General features: G+C 46.4%; 1 protein-coding gene across 1 annotated transcript in view; it reads right to left on the bottom strand.

The window, feature by feature from the left end:
- Nucleotides 1-19,215, bottom strand: part of LOC104081816 (uncharacterized protein C15orf52 homolog) — a gene marked incomplete at its 5' end in the record, with an annotated part of 34,628 nt that overhangs the window by 13,198 nt on the left and 2,215 nt on the right. The window contains 3 exons of the mRNA XM_009584689.1: nucleotides 8,289-8,438; nucleotides 18,190-18,354; nucleotides 18,750-18,812. Of these exons, the coding sequence (XP_009582984.1) occupies nucleotides 8,289-8,438; nucleotides 18,190-18,354; nucleotides 18,750-18,812 (378 nt within the window). The remainder of the gene's footprint in view (nucleotides 1-8,288; nucleotides 8,439-18,189; nucleotides 18,355-18,749; nucleotides 18,813-19,215) is intronic.

Raw genomic sequence — 19,215 nt, 5'->3', positions numbered from 1 at the left:
AGTGTGTGGGACTGAAATTATCATGCTGCCATTTTGCACCACCAAGCAAAACTGAAACACAAAGAGGAAAGGCGCAGCACAAACTGCCAGGTCAGCTGTTCGAGAAAGCGTCAGTGCCATGAGGTCCAACCCAGGCTGGAAACAGGACTTTTGCCAGCCCCAGGTTTACCCCAGCATTACGGGGCTGGCTGCGGGAAACTTGCGATACCAGTCTCAATACCTGCCGGCTCTGCCCAGCCTCCTAAGGCAACTCATCCCCGCTGCAGCCCGTTCCTGTGTACCCAGTGCAATCGTGCAGGGAACGGGCTGGGGGGAGTCTTTTTGGGGATTGTCCGCACGTACTAAATCTGAGGCAGGTGGGAAGTATGACCATATAGCCAGTGCTCATGGACATTGCACGACAGCTTCACTGGTCTGACTGTGAAGCTGGTGTAGCTCCAGTACAGGTGGAAGCTTGTGTAAACAGATCCTTGGAAACAAGGAGGAAGATGTTAGCTATATTGTCCTAGGATTTCTCAGCAAAGATTTGGGAAAAAATGCAGCGGGGTCTGCGCTCATAGAAGCCACCCCTCACCATATCCTGGCCTGTTGCAAAATGGGCCAGGATATGATGAAAGATGATACTGGGTATTTATTTCAAAAGGTTGCTGCAAAAACTTATGTAACCAAAAATGCTCCCTCCAGGCTCAAAGTCAACTGCTCGTGCAGCCCCATTTGAAGAATCTAGTAGCGAGGGATCTAACAAGTCTCTGCAGCCCCAAACTGAGACCTTCCATTTATAGAGATATTAAAACAGCAGAAACCTGGAAACTTTGCTTATTTGAGGAGGCTAGCTGGGGAGCAAGGTGCAGATGGATGTTTAGCCTTTAAAGCAGCTGTAAAAGAAACTCAACATTTTAGAAAGAGTACAAAGGAGCCAGCTGCTGCAGAAGAGCTGGAGCCCCTCCGTCCCTGGGGGAAACCTTGTGTGGGAGGAGAAACAGGAGAGAAGGAGCACTGATTGCCTCGGAAATGCCAAAGACAGCTCATAATTGATGGGGAAACTGAGGCAGGGAGCTGCATGGGTGTGCTTATTGTTTCGTCTGAGTCTGCATATTTCTCATGCAAGCTCATGCAAAGAATGATTCTGTTTGGAGACTTTACAATGCCTGGTTGTGTCCCAGAAGACGGGAACCGGAAAGCCAGAGCATCCGCACAGCTGGAGCACTGAGCCAGGGTGTGCGTAAGCTGCGGGGGGAGCAGTGTGCCTCTGCCTGTCTGCAGCCCAGCGCAGCTTGACTTCAGCCCTGCCTCTGCCAAGTGAAGAGCGAGCCTGCACCCAGGAAATGTGCTGGGACGGCCCGGCTGAGGGACTGTGCTGCAGCTCACGAGACGCAGGAGATGACGCAGCTCCTGCGTGGCTGGCCAGCGCCAGAGACCTGCAACCTGGAGGCCGTCCCGTTTTGGGCACCAGCTCTCCAGTGCACACCACAAATCGCTGTCACAACTGTACAACTCTCCATCCCTCGCTTGAAGCCAGGCTGCCTTTTTCCTTAGTCTGCTTCTATTTTTGCTTCTCAAAGGGCACTGTGGAAAACAGAGAGGACCAAAAAAATCTGGTTCGCTTCTATCAGGAAAGCAGGTCTGAACTGTGCAGTTAAGAAAATATGGTTAGCTTTGCTTTTGCACTGGCTCAGGAGCAGATTTTCACATTTGCTCTGTGCTGCCCCAGAACTGCTGTTAGCCTCTTGTGACACACCCAGGCCATGGGGAAGCAAAACATGTTTTTCTCCTCCTTCCTCCTCTCCGCCCCCAAAATTATGAAATATGACAATGACATTATCGTCTCATAGTTTAACTGTTCCTGCACAGCAGGGGAAGAGATGTGAGGAGGGAACAAAAACTTAAAGGAGACAGAAAAGATTACGTTTGTTTATCCTGAGATTTATGCAAGGATTTCTCCATTTCTCAGCCACAGAATGGTCCGGCCGGGGGGGCAGAGCCTGCTCCTAACCAGGATACGGCCCTGGGATCCCAAATGCTTTCTGACTCCGGGTTTGTCTGACCTCCCGACATACATATACCCAGCTAATGTTAATGTGCAAGGGTGATGATGCTGATGCCATTAGCCAGCCATGTTAAGCATTGTTTTGTACTAACGGTTCTCCATACCAAAAGCTTTGACAGGCTTTGACGTCTCTGGGCTACTTCATTGTTTTCTTATTTTAAAAATAAACACCAACAGATGTGTTAAATTAACTTTTTGGTACCCACTTCTCCTGGCACGTGTCAGCACCAGAACTGACATTTCTTCTGCAGGAGGAGATTTTTGAAAGAGCTTAGAGCTGGTTTTCCAGTGCTCGGATCCCCCACTGAGCCGGATTTTTGAAACTAGTACATAAGAAGATTTTTTTTCTAACTCTTTTGAAAAATCAGCCTACTAATTGTGCTGCCTGAAGGGAGCTAAACACTTTTCAGCCACCCTTTCTGCCTATCTTCCCCTCCCATCTGCAATGTAAAAGCAAGTGTTTCTCCTGCCACAGATTTGGTTCCTCTCCCATGCAAGCATGGGAGTCAGACTCATCGGTGTAAGTCCCTGAAAGCAGCTTTTGTGTCTCTTGATTACAAACAGTCATTTCTGATATACCATCCTGGGAAACTCTGTTAATAAAAGGACAATTTAAAAGCCCTGAAGCCCTATCAACTGTCCATTTAAAAGATGATTTGTAACCTGCTAATTAACCATTGTGCTTCACTGATCCTGGGCTGCCAGCTTGCAGCTCTAATGCATTAATGATCCTGAAACACTGCCAGAGCATGGAGCGGCTTTTTAGGAAAACTGGTGCTAAACAATTAGGCACTATCCCCAGCCCTGCTTGCAGAGAAAGCCACGACGCAGATTTAGGGGCAACCAGGCAGCAGCACTGCAGGCCGTGAAGTTGCATCAGTAGAGCGATGTGCTCAGGGTAATTCTTTCTGCAAGGAGACAGGATAATTTGGTCCCCCCAGCGCTCTGTGGTAACAGAGAGTGAAAGAGTCTTTTCACTGGTTAGGAAAAAACAGGCTTCAAGATGGCAGGGTAATATAAGGCACTGGGGCTGTTTCAGAAAAGAAAATCATGAGAACAGGTTTTTTTACTTGCATTTCCTCTTTGGCAGCCTCTGCCACAGCTGTGTGCTGCCAGCTGCGATGCGGTCTGGGACTGACAATGCGGTGCTAGCTAGAAGCACCAAGGGTAGCAAGAATGGGAGTCTTTTTTTTCTTTCCCTTTTTATTGAATTTCATCATGAATAAAAATAGAGAAAAATGTGGGATAACGAGGATGCCCATCAAATGTTTTAATAGGATAAATTTGGCAAGTGCAGAGAGGAGGAGGCAAATTTGACAGTGGCCAGGCTACGGGATGTTACCGAAGTGTACCGGAGTGACGCATGTGATCTTCTCTCTTAGGCACCACAGGCCTCTGTGGGAGGACACAAATAACCCAGAATGAGCAGGAAACCAGCTGGGGCATGAGGCGAAAAACCCCAAAGGATGGACCATGCTGGGGTAATAAGGGAGGCTGAAAGCTAATGCTCGAATTGGGGGTCTCAGCTCAGGTCCTAACACACCACTACTCAGATGACAACACTGATACCCCATCAGGCTCTTCCAGTAGCTGATCAATTTGGGGATGAAAATGAAGTTTCTCTTTTGGATTAACAGCTAATTAAAGGATAGAAAACAAAAAGTGGCAAGAAAATGCCAGTTTCCATGGTAGAAGATTAGCAGGGGTGTGCCACTGGAACATGCGCTGCTCAACATGCTCATAAATGGTCTGGAAAAGGAGCTGAATAGAGAGATGACAGTTTGCTGATGATACTAAATCATCCAGGGCAAAGAATGTAATTTGCCAGGAAAGAGTTGCAAAAGATCTCTTGACACTGAATGCTTGCATCATAAAATTATAGATGAAATTCAATATCAATAATACAAAATAACTCACACAGAGAAAAATGCCCCTTCTTATATATACACACACAGTAGTGAAGCCTGAACTATGATTAACACTCAGGAATGAAATTTTTAGTATTATTGTGACTAGTTCTCTGAAAATGTTAGCTCAATTATTTAGAAAAAAAGCAAAGAAAATGCAAAGTTGTTAGGAAAAGAATAGAGAACAAGCCAGAAACATTGTTACATCACTGAGTACATCCACAAGAGCCCGCAGCTTGAATACCATGTACAGTTCTGGTCCTCTTGTATTAAAAGAATATAGTAAAAATAACAAAGGCACAAACGAGGGCAATGCAAGTGATCAAAAATATAGAACTACTTCCTCACCAGACATGTCTAAATAGGGTCAGTCTCTTAAGCCTGCAGAAGAGATGGCTGAAGGGAGATTTGAAATGGGTCAATAAAATCGTTTGTGCTTTGGGAAAGTGAACAGGGGATGATCTATGCACTGCTTCCCGTGATGCAGAAACATCAACTGGAGTTATCAGTAACAAGTTTGAAGAAAAAGAAGGGATGCATGTTTCAACACAGCACGTCACTTAACAATGCAGCTCCTGGCTGGAGATGTTGTGGGGGATAAAGTTTAGATGGACTCAAAAAAAAAAAAGAGATTAGAATTTGGGCAAGAAAAAGCCTGTCAAGGAGAAAGATGCTGTTCTTGGCAGAGGAGGCCCCTAACTTGGGGGCTGGCAAGTATAGGAGGGGAGGCACGACTGCAGGCTTCCCTGGTCTTCTGCCCTTTCCCTCATGCTGTGCTGCTGGCTGCTGCTGCAAACACTTAGGGTTACTGCAAACACTGCTGCACTAACACGCCTGTTAGTGCATGGCCCTCACCGGGCAGGTCCCAGCTCTTCTGCAGTGCTGGGGTAGCTCTGGTTGCAGAGCCCACCGGGGCTGGTTTCCCTGTTCACCAGCTGGTTCCCTGTTTAATAGTTTTCCTGAAGTGATGCAGCACTGAGCCACTCAGTATCGCTCACGCATTTATCGTCACCATAGCCAGGAAGGCAGAGGCATGCTGTAACCCTGTTTACGTGGGGGGAACTGAAGCCCAGGGCTGCCAGGGTTTGTGGATGCTGTGATCCCACCAGTGCTGGTGGGATTCGGCTTCCACTTCCAAAATGAATTGCTGTATTCAACATCCCTTGTGACACACACCGAGTTCTGCAGGCTAAAATTATTTAATAGAGGTTTTATACCTTTTGGTATTACTAACTCTGATCTGCTCTCTGCACTGCAGTCTTCCAGTGCCTCTTGGAGAAACACATCGCTCTGAGCCACAGCATGTGAGACAGACTTGCCTGGTTTCAATTTTTCAAGCACTATCACTAGCAGAAAAAAGAAGTACTTGTTTAAAACACTAATCCTTAACGCAGCTTAGGAACAGGTGAAGTGACAGGGTGGGCCAGACCAAATCTCCCTTGACTCAACCAGCCCAAGCTGGTATGATGTGTGAGATGCCAACCTGACCTGTCACTTCAGGCCCCATCTGCTTCCGTCACTGATCCTGGGAAAAGGTTGACCAAGTGCAGATGGAAGAAAGTAGCTTGCAGAGGTGACCGTGAAATCCAATCATTTAACTCTCTTACAGCCACATCCTTTTGTCACGTTGTAAGGTGCCTGTGTGCTGAGAGCTGGATTTTGTCCTGGCTGTTGTAGCTGTTGTCTGAAGTTACGCAATTAAAATGGCAATATGAAGATAATCTTCATTAACTAGGGATGGAACAGGGCCTGAGCAGTCTAGGGAAATCACCGGGAACAAGGAAATCTCCTGAGCTCAGTTGGAGTCTGAAACATATCCAGCTGGTAACAGGTATTGGAAACTAGAGTTTCAAACACTTTTATATCTTTTTCTAAATTATAAGGGGAATCCGAAGAATAACAACAAATGCTCCCCTGAAAGCCCATTTTTAACATAAGCTCATTAACATGCGCTACCGGCCCCTTCATTTCCCAGCCTTGGGAGGTGTGCTCCGTGGCAACCCCTGTGCTTGCTCCCTGCCTCCTGTGCAGGTTGGGAGAGCACGTGGCCCCTGAAAGCACCCTGCCTTCCAGGGAGCAGCAAGCCCCCATTCTGCTCTCTGTGAGCTTCCAAGAGACTGGGGGAGGTATGCTTCTACGCTCAGTGACAGAAAGCAGGGGACAACTTTTCTGTGCCAGCAAGAAGCATGATGCTATTGCTAAATGGGTGTTGCCAGCGACGTTAGTCCAAGACTGCTGTTGAGCTAGGCTATCTGTCCAGCCAGAAGACCAGGTGATCAAGCAAAACTAATCTTTCTTTTCAGTATTAATTAAGGCTGAAGGGATATACTGCTCCTCATTAGTGTTGTTTGATAGCTATGAAGCTTCTGTGGCTTTCCTGTGCTCCTAACACAGATCTTTCTCTTGTTCAGCCAAGGCGTGAAGGCACCAAATGGCTCTGCACAATCCTTCTCCCTGCGGACATCAGCACCAGCAGGCTCTCGTCCAGCACCTAGCAGGCCTCCCTCGCAGCCCACTGCTGCTAGAAGAGTGTCTGAGCTTCAGTCTGACCCTCTGCCAACTGAGTGACCAGGTTTGGATTAAGGGGAAAAAAAAGGGAAGACTTTAAATGAACTTTGGTATCTGAGGAGGAGCAGCATAGAGTTGTTTGCATTCCTGGGGATTATCAGGATTACCTTCTAGCCCAAGCTGTGTGAAGGAGACCACTGTTGGTTATGTACAATTGAAGAAAGGAGGGTTGACAGGGTTATGTGAGCTACTTGCACTGCTATATGGAGGTAATTGCTTTCATTGGGAATGAATTTAAATGAATGAGTTTAAATGAATGGCAGCACAGTGGGAGCTGAAAGTAGCAAGAGCAAGACCCAAGACACCAACCTCTGCTGAATCACCAAAATCAAATCTGCCAGGCGTTAGGGACTTCACACCCTCTTTGCCAGCATACGATGCAAAGCATCAGATCTTCAGTGGTTCAAGTAAAAAGGTGTAGGCAGATATGGCTTTAAGCTAGCACAGTTGCAGGCCTGCTCTCATACACACTCTGAATCTAACTGCTTTGGGGCCAATATGAGCAAGGCATAGCCAAAACCACGTACATGGACCCTCAGCCTCAAATTTCATGTTCCATAACAAAAGCATATGAGATATTACCTTTTTCAGGGCTGTTCATGCACTTAAAACAGGGTACAGGATCTGAAGCCAAAATCTCGGCACTCCTCCTGCTGCTCTCTCCTAGCACAGTCCCAGCCTTGATGACCTCAGAGATAAGTATTTAAACAAGGCCAGCAAGAGCAGAAGCAGAGAGACTTGCTGTGCACATCACAGAATTACATTTGACAGCCTCAAGGATAGCTACAGCACAGCATGGTCAGGTCACTCTCATCCTACCATCACATCTAGGTGTTCGTGATGGAATGGGTGACAGCTGCCACGTGAACCTCCGGCGAATGGACAGTTACTAGTGGCTCAATCAGGCAGCCTATATGAGGTTTATGGCATTCAAAAAACTGCTTGGTAGCCATGAGAAAGGAGCACACGGGCTTTCAGAGCCTAAGGTAAACTCTGGGGAGGAGGAGAAGCTGAAGATTAACGTGGGCAGTTAGCAGATGGCTGGCTGCTGTCCCAGAGATGGTGCTGCATAGGTCTCCCAGCGTTCCTGGGTGTGTTTGGCAGCTACACTAGGTGTTGTTTTCCTTCACAGTCTTTGCTGACCCTGTTTGCTGTAGGCATTCTTACTTATCTGTGCAAACTCTCAAATAGGAAAATATCACATGCCTTTGTGTGTGTAAAGAGGAAGGTATTTGCAAAGAAGTATTTGAAATATGTTTCAAAGATTAACAAAGTTCAGCCAGCTCACCCAGTAGGTTATGGCCAGGCACAGCAGGACTTGGGTTTTGAAGCAGATATTGCCCAGCTCTGTTAGCTTTTAAGTCATGCAGTGAGTCAAGAGGACAGCGCTCCTGACTCAATCTGCTGTATGGCCCCAAAAAGAAGTTGGTAAGAGACAGGAGGTGAGATTCATGCCCCATATCTGGCAGTGCTTTCATCAGTCCTCCCAAGAAAGCATCTGGTATTTCTTACGGACCCAGTATGTTTAAAAGCCTGCTAGCTCTAGCTAGGATCACAGAGAAGGGAAAGGACTGTAGCCTGTCCTCTTTCACAGTGACAGAAGCCAGAGAGTTTTATGGTGATAAGCTCCCCTCTATTAACATATAGTCTCTCCCAATGTCCTGTTGCTGCGCTAGCTCTAATCTGTCTCCATGGCCCGTCTCATGCCAGCAGAACGAGTGGATGCCACTGATACATTGCAGTCCAGTCATTCGCAATGCACTTACTTTTTCCTTGTTATCCATGGTGATGGCAATCTGCATCCTTCTCCCTCGGCGGAAAGCCACCAAATGGTCTGTCTCTTCTTCACTCAGGTCTGGCACTCTGCCTGGGCCAGGGAAGCACTCGGTACGTTTCTCACTGACGATCCGCTTGCCCTGGAAAGGACAGGATGAGTTAATGACACCTCCATTAGCCCTGTGCAGCGCCCTTCCCAGGAGAGTGGCCATCCCCAAACTGCAAAGGATTTTGGTCTGGCAGAAGAGAAACATGGGCCAGATAGTCAGTCTTCCTGGTTTGTAAAGCTGCCATCCTACTTTAACGGATATGTAATATTACATAGGCATGTTTGAGCACAGCTCAGGTAGAGTGGGATTTACCCTTTTCAGATGCTTTGCAGCATGAACACTGATTGATGTTTTTATTTTAGACAGGCGAGCCATCTTGCATCTTTGAAACAAATGTGAAGTTGTCCTCTCACCAAACAACATGTCCCAATTAAATGTGAGGCTACATTGGAGCAGAAGCCTAGAGGGTGAAAGAGAAGGGAAACAGTGGTGTTCTCTCCAACCTTGCCCACAAAGCAGTTACTATCCCGAAGTGTATTAACACCTGATAATTTATCATCTTCATAGTCATTGTGCGTTCATAGTTCTGGAATGATTTATTCAGCATAGTTTAGAATAGTTTAGAAAACTGATATATAAACTCCTTGAACAAGGGCAGTTTACCCCTTTCAGATATTATTTCCAGCTGTCTGTATCAGTTCATGACTTTACTGCATGGATTTACATCTGGTTCTTATTTTGTTAATTATCTTTGTTGCTGGCTGAGCTCCTGCCAGTGCCCTCAGCCATCACTTCCACAAAATAAGCACATCTTTTGTACAAAAATACATACTTTTTCTCATTTAAAAGTATCATCTTTCAGTTCCATCATGTGCCTTTTTATTTTTGCCTTACAAGGAAATGAGAGACTTAATAAGTCTTCTCCATCTTTATCTCTGATCTTTTTCTTTTCTCTTCATCTGTATGATTCCTCTGCTCGATTTTACCAGGGATGAACAAACCTCAGAAGCTTCCCTCTCTAAAGGATGGTATATCTTCCTCTGTTTTTCCTCCTTGGACTTCCACACATACTGGAGTCTTGATTTCAAAGGAGCTCAAAATCTCCAAGTAAACGTCAGTGAAACTTGGGAACTCTTTGTTGCTATGAACTTGGTTTCAAAAACAAACATCACACACTGACCTCTGATTTGTATGGAAGTCTTGCAAGCATCAGTGAATTTGCCATGACATATGATATCAAGATGTCTTGCATTAGCCTCATCTTCACTTGGCTCTGCCAGAAGTGCAGATGTTAGCATGGAGGGAGCCTTGCTGTAGACAGCCTCCGTCAGCAAGACCTTTTTTATCGCTTGTCCAGTCATCGAGCTTCCTAACACATGATAAATGTTTTAGGAGGTACTGGAGTATTTCCAGCATCAGACCTTCAGTCTCTTGTTTATTCTTCTTTCACATCTGTGTAATTTTGCTGTCTCAGCAGAGACAGTTCTTGAGTTAGTCTGAATCGTGCGAGAGGAGGAATGGGTCCCTGCACTGCCGTTGGTTCTGTCTGCCAGAGCTGTGTGGACATGGTGGGAATCTTTTTATACATTCCCTTGAGTACGTACAGCTCTGTGGTTTTAGGTTTCAGCTGTAGCTCCTAACAAGTTTTGCTGCCCTTAGTAGGACCCTTGCTATTTCTGCTTTTCTTGAAATAAGTGAAGCCACATGTTGCATTCAAAGCAAGGATCTGCTGCCAATCTGTTCAATGCCATTCTAGTACTTTCCATGTTGTTCTCTATGCTTGTGTCAATGCAGCCTCCTACTTTGACTGCTTCTGAGGACAAATATCTTGTGAGCCATCCCTAGAGATGTCAAGATCTTTTTCTTGAGAAAATAAAATCTGATAGTCAAGAGAATAGGCAATCATTTACATATGGAGTACTTGTCTCGGCACCTATCATAGCCAGACATTTAGGTGTACTTTTACCTGCAGCCAGGATGTATGTCCTGGAAAAGTCCCCTATAAACTTTGTGAGCCGTTTTAAAGGTTTTAGTCTATGTGTCTGTCTTGAGAAGGATATGATTTTATCAGAGGCCAGGCAAAGCCAGAAAGTTCAAACCAGAATCTAAACTGCTCTGAAATCCTAGCTTTACTCCCCCTCCACGAATAGGACACGCTATACTGTCCTTAACTACACATCCCATTGCAGTCACAACGTTACAAGTGATTGCATTACTGCAGCTTAGTAAGTGACTGCCTGATTACTAAACTAAAGTCAGAACTGGTTGAAGATGTGAAGGCCAATGGCAGCTTTGGGAGCAGTGACCAGAAGACAGTGGATTTTAGGACCCTGAGAGCAAGCAGCAGATTAGAGACCATGGGCTTCAGGAGAGAAGATGTTGACTTGTTCAGGGAACTGGTAGGTGGGATCCTGCAGGGAGCTGTCTTGAAGGGGAAAGGAACCCAGGAGACCTGACTGATTTTCATGGACAAGGCACAAGAACATAAGTAAGGACTTCCTGTTGTACAAGAAAATAAGCAGGTGTGGAAAGAGCCCAACTTGGCTGAGGAGGGAGCTCCTTAACTTGCAACTTAAATGCAAAAAGTGAGTGTGTGGGAGGTGGAAAGGGACAGGCTCTCAAGGAAGATTACAGGAGCAGGACCTGGGCATGCAGGGATGGAGTTAGGAAAGCCAAAACTCACCTGGAGTTAAAACAAGTGAGAGATGTGAAGGTCAGCAAGAAGGACTTCTGTAGATACATCAGCAGCAAAGAAAGTTGAAGAAAGCTGTTGGCCTGCTGCTGAATGGGGTGGGCAACTTAGTGACACAGGGCACGGAAAAGACTGGTTACTCTATGCCTTCTTTGCCTTGGTCTTTTACTGGCAAGGTCTGCTCTCTACATCCCAAGTCCCTAACCTAGTGGCCGAGTCAGAGAAATGCTTCACTCCCTCAGCATCCCGGAAGATTCAGTTATGGACCGTTTAAATAAAGTAAGAAGGTGGGACTAGGTGGGCTGCATCCAAGAGTGCTGAGGGTGTAGGCTGATATCTGCTGCTTAGCATCTTCTTCAGTGATCTGGATAATGAGACAGACTACACCTTCATCAAGTTAATGGGTGACACCAAGCTGATACACTGGAGGATGGTACTGTCATTCAGAGGGATCTTGACAAAGTGGAGGAGGGTCAACAGAAACAAATGACACGTCCTGCACCCCAAAGAATCCCATGCATCACTACAGGCAGAGGCCCAGCTGGCTGGGAGCAGCTCTGCAGAAGTACTTTGGGAGCCTGGTGGGCAACTTGACCATAAGTGAACAGTGAGAAAGGCTAGTTGCTCGCTTGGTTCCATTAGCATGAGGAGAGCCATCAGGTTGAGGGAAGTGATTATTTCCCTCTGTTTGGGCCATATTTGAATTATTGTGTCCAGTTTCCCTTCACTGCAAGATGAGAGAGGTATAGACAAATTGGAAAGAGTCTAGTGGAGGATCACCAAGACCGTTACAGGGCTGGAGCATAGGATGCACATGGTGAGGCTGCATTTGTTAAGTCTGGAGGGAGAAGAGAAGGCAAAGAGGGGACCTAATTGCAGTATTCCTCTGTCTGAAAAGGTGTTATGAAGAGAACAGAGCCTGAATCCTCTTGGAGGTGCAAGAGGCAATGGACACAACCTGCCACAAGGCAAAGTACAACTGGAATTAAGGGGAAAAAAGTCACAATGGTGGTAGTCAAACACTTGAAAACAGGTGCCCAAAGAGGCTCTGAAGTCTCCATCACTGGAGATGTTCAGAATTTGATTGGGCTCAGCCCTGAGCAACCTGAGATAACTTTGAAGATAACTTTTTAGCAGGGGATCAGACTAGATGACCTCCAGAGGTCGCATCGCACCTCAGCTATTTTATGATTCTATTATTGTTCCCAAGTCTGTAGCCTGCTTCAACTGTGAAGTAAAACTTATTTAGGTTTTACATCTGTATATATGTGTGTATATGCACACATGCATGTGTGCAGATATATGCAAGTAATGGATTTAATATGCAGTATGAATTTAGTAATTTTGCCTGTTTTCTGCAGCTCTAGCTTTTTTTACAACTAGAACTACGTAGTACAGACCAGAACTCAGGATTAGTCAGCCACGAAGCTCACAAGCACTTAGGTCTTGGCTTTTAAGTGGCACCTGCTTCTAAATGACTGAATCACATCATGTCCAGAGGTAACATATTTCCATTGCCAGAACTATTAGCCAATACAAACGCAGGATGTTTTAAAATGAAAAGAGTATTTCAAATCCTGTTTATATTCTATGATTCATATATTTTATTCCTAAATTTCACTGAAACTGGAGACTGGAATTACAATGGTCAGCACAGGATTCCTGCTTGCAGTCGAAGAAACCAATGTGGTTTTTCTTTATGTCAGTACAAATCAGTATTAATGGACATGGGTGGAAGAAAAATGAACCTTGTGAATAGACTATCTTGGTCTTGTATTTCAGACCACAGAGCTGGGCTGGATAATTTGAAGCTGCAAATCTTTCCTGCCCCCCCCTCTGGGTTCATGGGGCAATGTCTGCGGCCACAAGGGTATCCTCTGGTCTCATTCATGTTGGCAGTTACGCTGAGATGATCTAGTAGCTCAGAAATACAGTATTAACATGGTTATTGTAGGAAGTTACTGTGTATTGGCACTAACAAGCCATGCCAGTGCTCTTACCTTGTGATAAACACAGGAAAATGCAGTTTTATTTAACTCTTCCATTAAAGACTATGTAAATGGACACCTTTGATATGATAGCTTGCAAAGTTATGCTAACCGAATCAGGTGTCTTCCAAACACTTCCCATTGCAATGGAAAGGTAGTGTAAACCAAAATCTTGGCAGCCGCTCTGAAAACCTGAGCCTTCCTATTTAAACTTTCTCCCACAGCTAGAAAGGACGAAGTGATAAGCATCATTGTGTGTACTTCACAGTTCCCCTTTATAAGGAAAACTAAACTCTTTCTTATGCCCGGTGACATGGAAGAAAAGTGCTTAGCAGTTTTTTGAGGGGCCCTACACATCATGGGTCTGTGACTTAACCCCAGAAATGTCAGTGGAGTCACAACAGGGACAAATACAGCCTCCCTGTTTTGAAATTGGTGTATACAAGACCGCACCTCTCTTCTTTCTCTCCCCACACTAGCCTCTCCTCTTCTAAAAACCCGTTCCTTACTCATGTCTTTTGGGGAGGACGGCTCTGTAAAGCAATCTGGGCAATTGCCCAAAGCAATCTGTAAAGCAATTTTCTATGAAAGAATCTCTCTCTTTTCCCCAGCATCTGCCTTCCTGGCAGCAACCCTCCAGCCGAGGAGGCTGCCTGCTGCCACCAAGGAACTCTGCAGCCCAAGGAAGGCACTGCTGTTCCCTCAACAGTCCCCACAAAGGATGGTGTTCTCCCACTGTAAGAGCAAAGCTCTTGGGAATCACGGGAATGACTCAAGCTAGACCCTCCTGTACAGGGTCCAGTTCTGCATGACTGTAATATATTTGGGGAAGAGCTGAGATCTGCTGACATCCTCTGAAAGCAGCTGGACACATTATGCCTTGCAGAATAGGCTCTTAACTGCTTGCTGTCCTGTCTCCCTGCTCTATTTGTAGCATGATTCAGAGGTTGAAAATATGCTCTGGCTTTGCTTTGGAACCACTGAATCGCTCGAGCCTGGTAGATACTTTGGTGCTGAAGCTGTACATCACTTTGTTCTTCAACGGTTATTATTCCCAGGAAATCTTTGCTCCAGGGACAATCCTGAGTTCCCTGGCATGTTCAAGGCAATACATCTTCCCTCCTTTAAGCCCTGAGCAGGCATGTACAGTAATCCTAGGTGGTACTGCTGAGGTTAGTTAACCAACTGGAGAGCTGGGCTTGCTCTGCCCTACACAGAGCACCGATACGAGGTGCTGAGCATTCTAGTTAATATTTTTTTTAATTAAGAAAGTAAGCCCAGTGATGGCTTAGCAAGGTAATAGCAAGCTATTAATCCTTAACTTGTACATCAAACATTAATTCTAGCTTAAGTCAACAGCTGTTCCCTAGAGTTTTTCAGTGTTTAGGTGGTGACGGCCTTTAGACAAATAACATGGTCACAAATAACTCTTGCCAGGGAGGCCCAGCACTGGGTGGGTATGTTTGGAAGATGGCTTCATCGCTTACTATCTGAGAAAGTCCTTCCTGAGGAGGGACATGGGCCCTGAGTGCAAGCGACAGCAAAGTTGCTACCTGGAAACCTGAGAACCAATGCAGAGGACCTTGTACCCAAATACCGTGAGCAGGACGGAAGCCTCAAAGAGCACTACCGGATTTACAGGGAGGCGGCACCTTCCTTGGGCCATTAGATGTTAAAAGTCACAGTGGGAAGGCTGGCACGTTGGCAAAGCCATTAAAGCCTGCAGTTTATTGAGCAGATGGCAAGGAAGACTCAGAGGAAATATCTATTTAGCAGAGCTGCAATAGCTAGACATATACAGGCTGGGAGACCACCAGCTTTTCTAGGTAATGCCCTCTCTCCCTCCCTCCCTTGCTCCCCATATTGCTTCTGGCTAACATGTGACGCCTGAAGGCACATGCTGCTTAATGTGCCGACATGTGTCTTCTTTCGGTTTTTTATTATTTTAAGAATATCCATGATTTCCTAGATTGCTTGTCCCACATTGGGAAATCCTGGCCCTCGGTGGGCTAGCTCCCAAAGCGAGGGATGTCAGATGAGGAAAGCGCCCATGCAGAGCCAACGGGAACAGAGAGCGGGGCCAAAGAGCCGGCAGTGCCTGGCAGAGCCACCTCTTCCCCTCCACAGGGCCTGTCCGGGCTCACTCACTGCCTGCAGGAGATTCGAGGCTCTGGCACTAGCTATTTAGCTGCAGTCAGACAAAACTGCACTGCTTCCCTTGTAGCAATTCACTGAGAAACTGTAAATTAAGAAGTGCCCATCTTATGTCTGAGGCATGCCCCAGATTGCAAAGGCAGTGTTAAAAATACCCGTCTGAGGAGTGTCAGGAAAGAGAACATAAAGGAAAACCCTGGACTTCTGTCCAGTTTATGCAATTTTCCAGCTGCCTTTCCTTTGGGGCTTCTCGCTTTACAGTGATTTGTGATGTTTAGGATTGAATGTAAATGGTTTTCTGCACAGCCCAGCTACTCTGTTGCTTGAACATTGCAATGGTCACAGGAAGGATGGTGATGGCCCATTTAGTCATCCCAGTATCACCAAGGAAGTCTCTCCAGGGACACCTGGTGAAGCCTTGCTCACTGGGAGGCTGAAGCAAGTTATCTACCCTCCTTTAATCTTCAGCTGCCCAGAGGATGCCTCAACAGGGCAGCAGCAACAAATAAGCTTGTGCTTCACATGATATCAAACACAATTTTGTCCAAAATACTAATAATTTTTCCCTCTCACCCATTACAGTCTACACTCTTCCTACTCCTCCATTTTGAGAACTATATTTAAAGCAACTAAAGGAGAGTTCTGGATTGATGCCACTGGAACATTCACCAATAAATCAGTTTTCCTCTGTCATCAAGTTAGGCTGCTGGGTTGTGCTTTACACCAACACCCAGGAGACTTTGTGGGGCTGCTAAGGCCTGTGAAAGGATGCAAGCAAATGCAAGCAAATGCAAGCAAATTCGTATATACCATACAACCGGGAACTTATGGGAAGTGTCCACAGAGGTCTGCATTTCCAGCAGAAAAATCTCAGAGGTTTATTAATTGGCCATGCTGAAAAACCCTGGCACAGAGTTTAAGGCAGCAATGTGATTTAGCTGCCAGTGCTTTGTGCTAATACAAATCCTCACCTAGGACTTGAATTCTGAGCTATAGATTATGGAAACGGCTCCAGGGGACACAGCCTGTCTGCGAGAGCCACTCACTCTGCAAATGCAATTGCTTCAAATATAAGCCCCCCATGCAGAGCTGCATGCAGAGTTACATAGTCATGAGAAAACATGGAGGGGACTCTCAAGTATCTCATTGGTAAAGTTCAGTCAGTAACGAGCATGGTTAGATTTCTACGTACCCTCTATTCTAAGAAAAAACAGAATTTCTCCCCTTACATCAGGAGGTGGTTTGTGCTGGAATGAGATTTCATTTGAAGGGGATATTCGCACTAACAGTAATCTATCTGGAACAAAGGAAATGAGAGGCCTCAGTCCCTTTCTCCTGAAAACCATTCTGAAAGGTGCATTATTTCCTAAATGATTCCGTTCCTTCAAGGTAATATATAATGACTTTATAATGGCACAGCGATTGTGGCCTATTTCTTCATGGAAAGAAAGGGTAACCAGGTCACGGAGAAACAGAAATGAAAAGGCGTTCAAGGCACAAAATCAGAAAAATATTTCCAAGCTGCCTCAGAGTAAGAAATATCTCTCCGCCTTTTGTTTACAGCCAAGGTTTTCAGCACTCCTACCCCAAAGTACCAGGGTAGCAGGAAGGGTGGGGTTTCACTTCATTACCCTGGGGAATGTTTTTGGCTTGGACCTCAGTTCCAAGCTCGTTGCTGTGGCTAAAAGAGGACCCAGGGGAACACCATTTGCTGCCACCATTTCCTTTTCCCAGCACCACCGTGACGGAGACAGGAGCTGACCTTGTCCACCCCAATGTCTCAGCAAGGCACAGGGCCAGCTGAGGCTTTCTGTCTCCTTCACATCGGCATGGTCAGCACAAGGGGGCTGTGCTCCCTGGGTGTTTTGTCTCCCATTGTCTCACTGGTGTCTCCTTAATCTTAATCAATAGATAAGATTGCCTCTTGTATTCTTTTGGAACATATTCAACAGCAAGAAATATCACCTGCAGCAATAATCTGCCTCCAGAGACTCACTAACTGGAGAGCTTCCCTGAGTTCCCACACAGGTGCATCTGTGCACGCAGATACTACATTTTCCCAAAGAAGGTGGCACTTCTGATCCTTGTTCCTATTTGTCTCAGTGGCCAAACTCACTAACTCCAGTGAGAACAAGATCAGTCCCCTGAGATATACTCCAAGTGAAGAAAATAAGAGCATGAAGCTCATACAGGCACATACTTCCTTGGACGTGCTGCCAATACTAACTGCCAAAGTTTTATCAGACTCTTCTTGGCAAATAAGTCCCAACATGCCGAAGCTGCCATTAGGATCATTATATCTAGATGCACAGACTCCACAAGGGACGCTCCCTGGGGTAGCGCCCAGGAGGGGATGTTCTGGGATTTAAAAAATGAAGTAGCAGTTTTAATTACTTTTGCCTTTTCGCACAATTTTTAATTAAGTCTGCAAATACTGGGTCACATTTTCTGCCCGTCACATTGGCAGCTGCAACAGATACTCATGTCACTCTGTTTTTTCTTCTGCATTTAGGGCTTTCTGGAATACAGTAACAGGGAGAAATTATGCTGGTTTTACCTCCAGACATCACTGCCTCCCTGGGAATAGCTGTGGAGTGATGCAGCTAAATCTGTCCGAGCTCCCACTTATTTCCATCCCCTTTCCAGGCACAGCGACACAGTTTAACAAACCCGCTGGTGGCCCAGGAGGGCAATGAGGTGATTGATCTCTCAGAAAGGGAACTAGCTACGCATGGCTGGATGGAGCCGCTGGGAGGTTTACCAAGGCCTGGGGGCTGATTTCTGTGAATCAGACATGGGGAGGAAAGTGCGTGGCAACTCGAGATGGAGACTGAGGCTGTGCTGAAGGATTGAGAAATGAGAGACAAGGAGCGGGAAGGGAACTATTCCCTTTGGAGCTGAGATACCAGGGGACATGCTGAGCAGAAAGCTCAAGTGAGAGGCAGAACAGAAGCCCCTTTGTAAGTCAAGAGGCCGCAGTGTAAGAGGAATCCTCCTCCCTGCTCACCTTGGCTTTGTTGTCCATGGTAACAGCCAGCTGCATCCTCTTCCCCATTCTAAATGTGAACATATGATCTGCTTCCTCCTCTTCCTCCTCTTCCTCACTGCCAATGCCAAACCCAGGGCTCGTAGGACAGGGGCTCCCCCATTTCTCGCTCACCACCCTTTTGTCCTGGAAAACGAATCACTTCTGTTAGCAAATCCAGGCCCCTCGGCTCACCAATGCGATTCCCTTCCCCAAACACACCTGCACGTGAGCAGGGAGGCCAGCGACGGAAAAGGCAGGCCTTGCCCTGAGGAAGCTTTCTGTGCCCGGCGCAGTGCCATGACATTCCTAGGGAACAAGGGGCTCGTTGTCTGCTCAGCAGCGAAACCCACAATTACAGCGGGTCTGGAAAATCCTTTGCACTTACAAATCTGACATTTCAGACTAAAATGCCAGAGTTATAGGAAACAAATGTCATCCTCATCTCTTTCTGCAGCACTCTGAGTTAAATCAGGAAAGCCTAAGTCCTGATGGAGATGGCCTTGGAAGCCAAGTGGATGGCTCCTGAGGGTGGTGCTCACCATCGAGAGGGCTGGGCTATCTTGTCCATAGTGTTCAGTCTGGGTAATTGCATCTTTCAGGTCCTGTATGAGAGAAAAATGTGTGCAACAGCGCACCTCCGGAGAAAAGCAAGGGCCGGGGCGTGGTTGAGAAGTGAGCAATGCACTAGCTGGATCTAACAACCCAGGAGTGTTGACTGCATGGAAGGAGGGTGGGCTGGCTCAGCAAGCTCTGCGCTCGCTCTGGCAGAGGACTTCACCCAGGGGTTACAGCAGGACTGGCGGGTGGTTTACCAAGCCCCACACTGCCGGGAGGGGTGGACAGGGCTTGTCAGACACAGATTTGGTCCAGTTAAGAAGGAAGCCTGGGACTTGCAGCATTTGCCCCAGTTGTGGGAAGCTTCAAAGCAACCAAGGGCTACTTGTTTTGCTCAGTCACAAAGCCTAAGGAGACCATGACTTTGCCCAGCCTACAGGCATCCTCAGA

The sequence above is a fragment of the Fulmarus glacialis genome, unplaced genomic scaffold (genome assembly GCF_000690835.1).
Source record: "Fulmarus glacialis isolate BGI_N327 unplaced genomic scaffold, ASM69083v1 scaffold25299, whole genome shotgun sequence".
Classification (NCBI taxonomy): Eukaryota; Metazoa; Chordata; class Aves; order Procellariiformes; family Procellariidae; genus Fulmarus; species Fulmarus glacialis.
The sequence above is the reverse complement of the archived record's forward strand: the minus strand, read 5'-3'. Positions and strand labels throughout refer to the sequence as shown.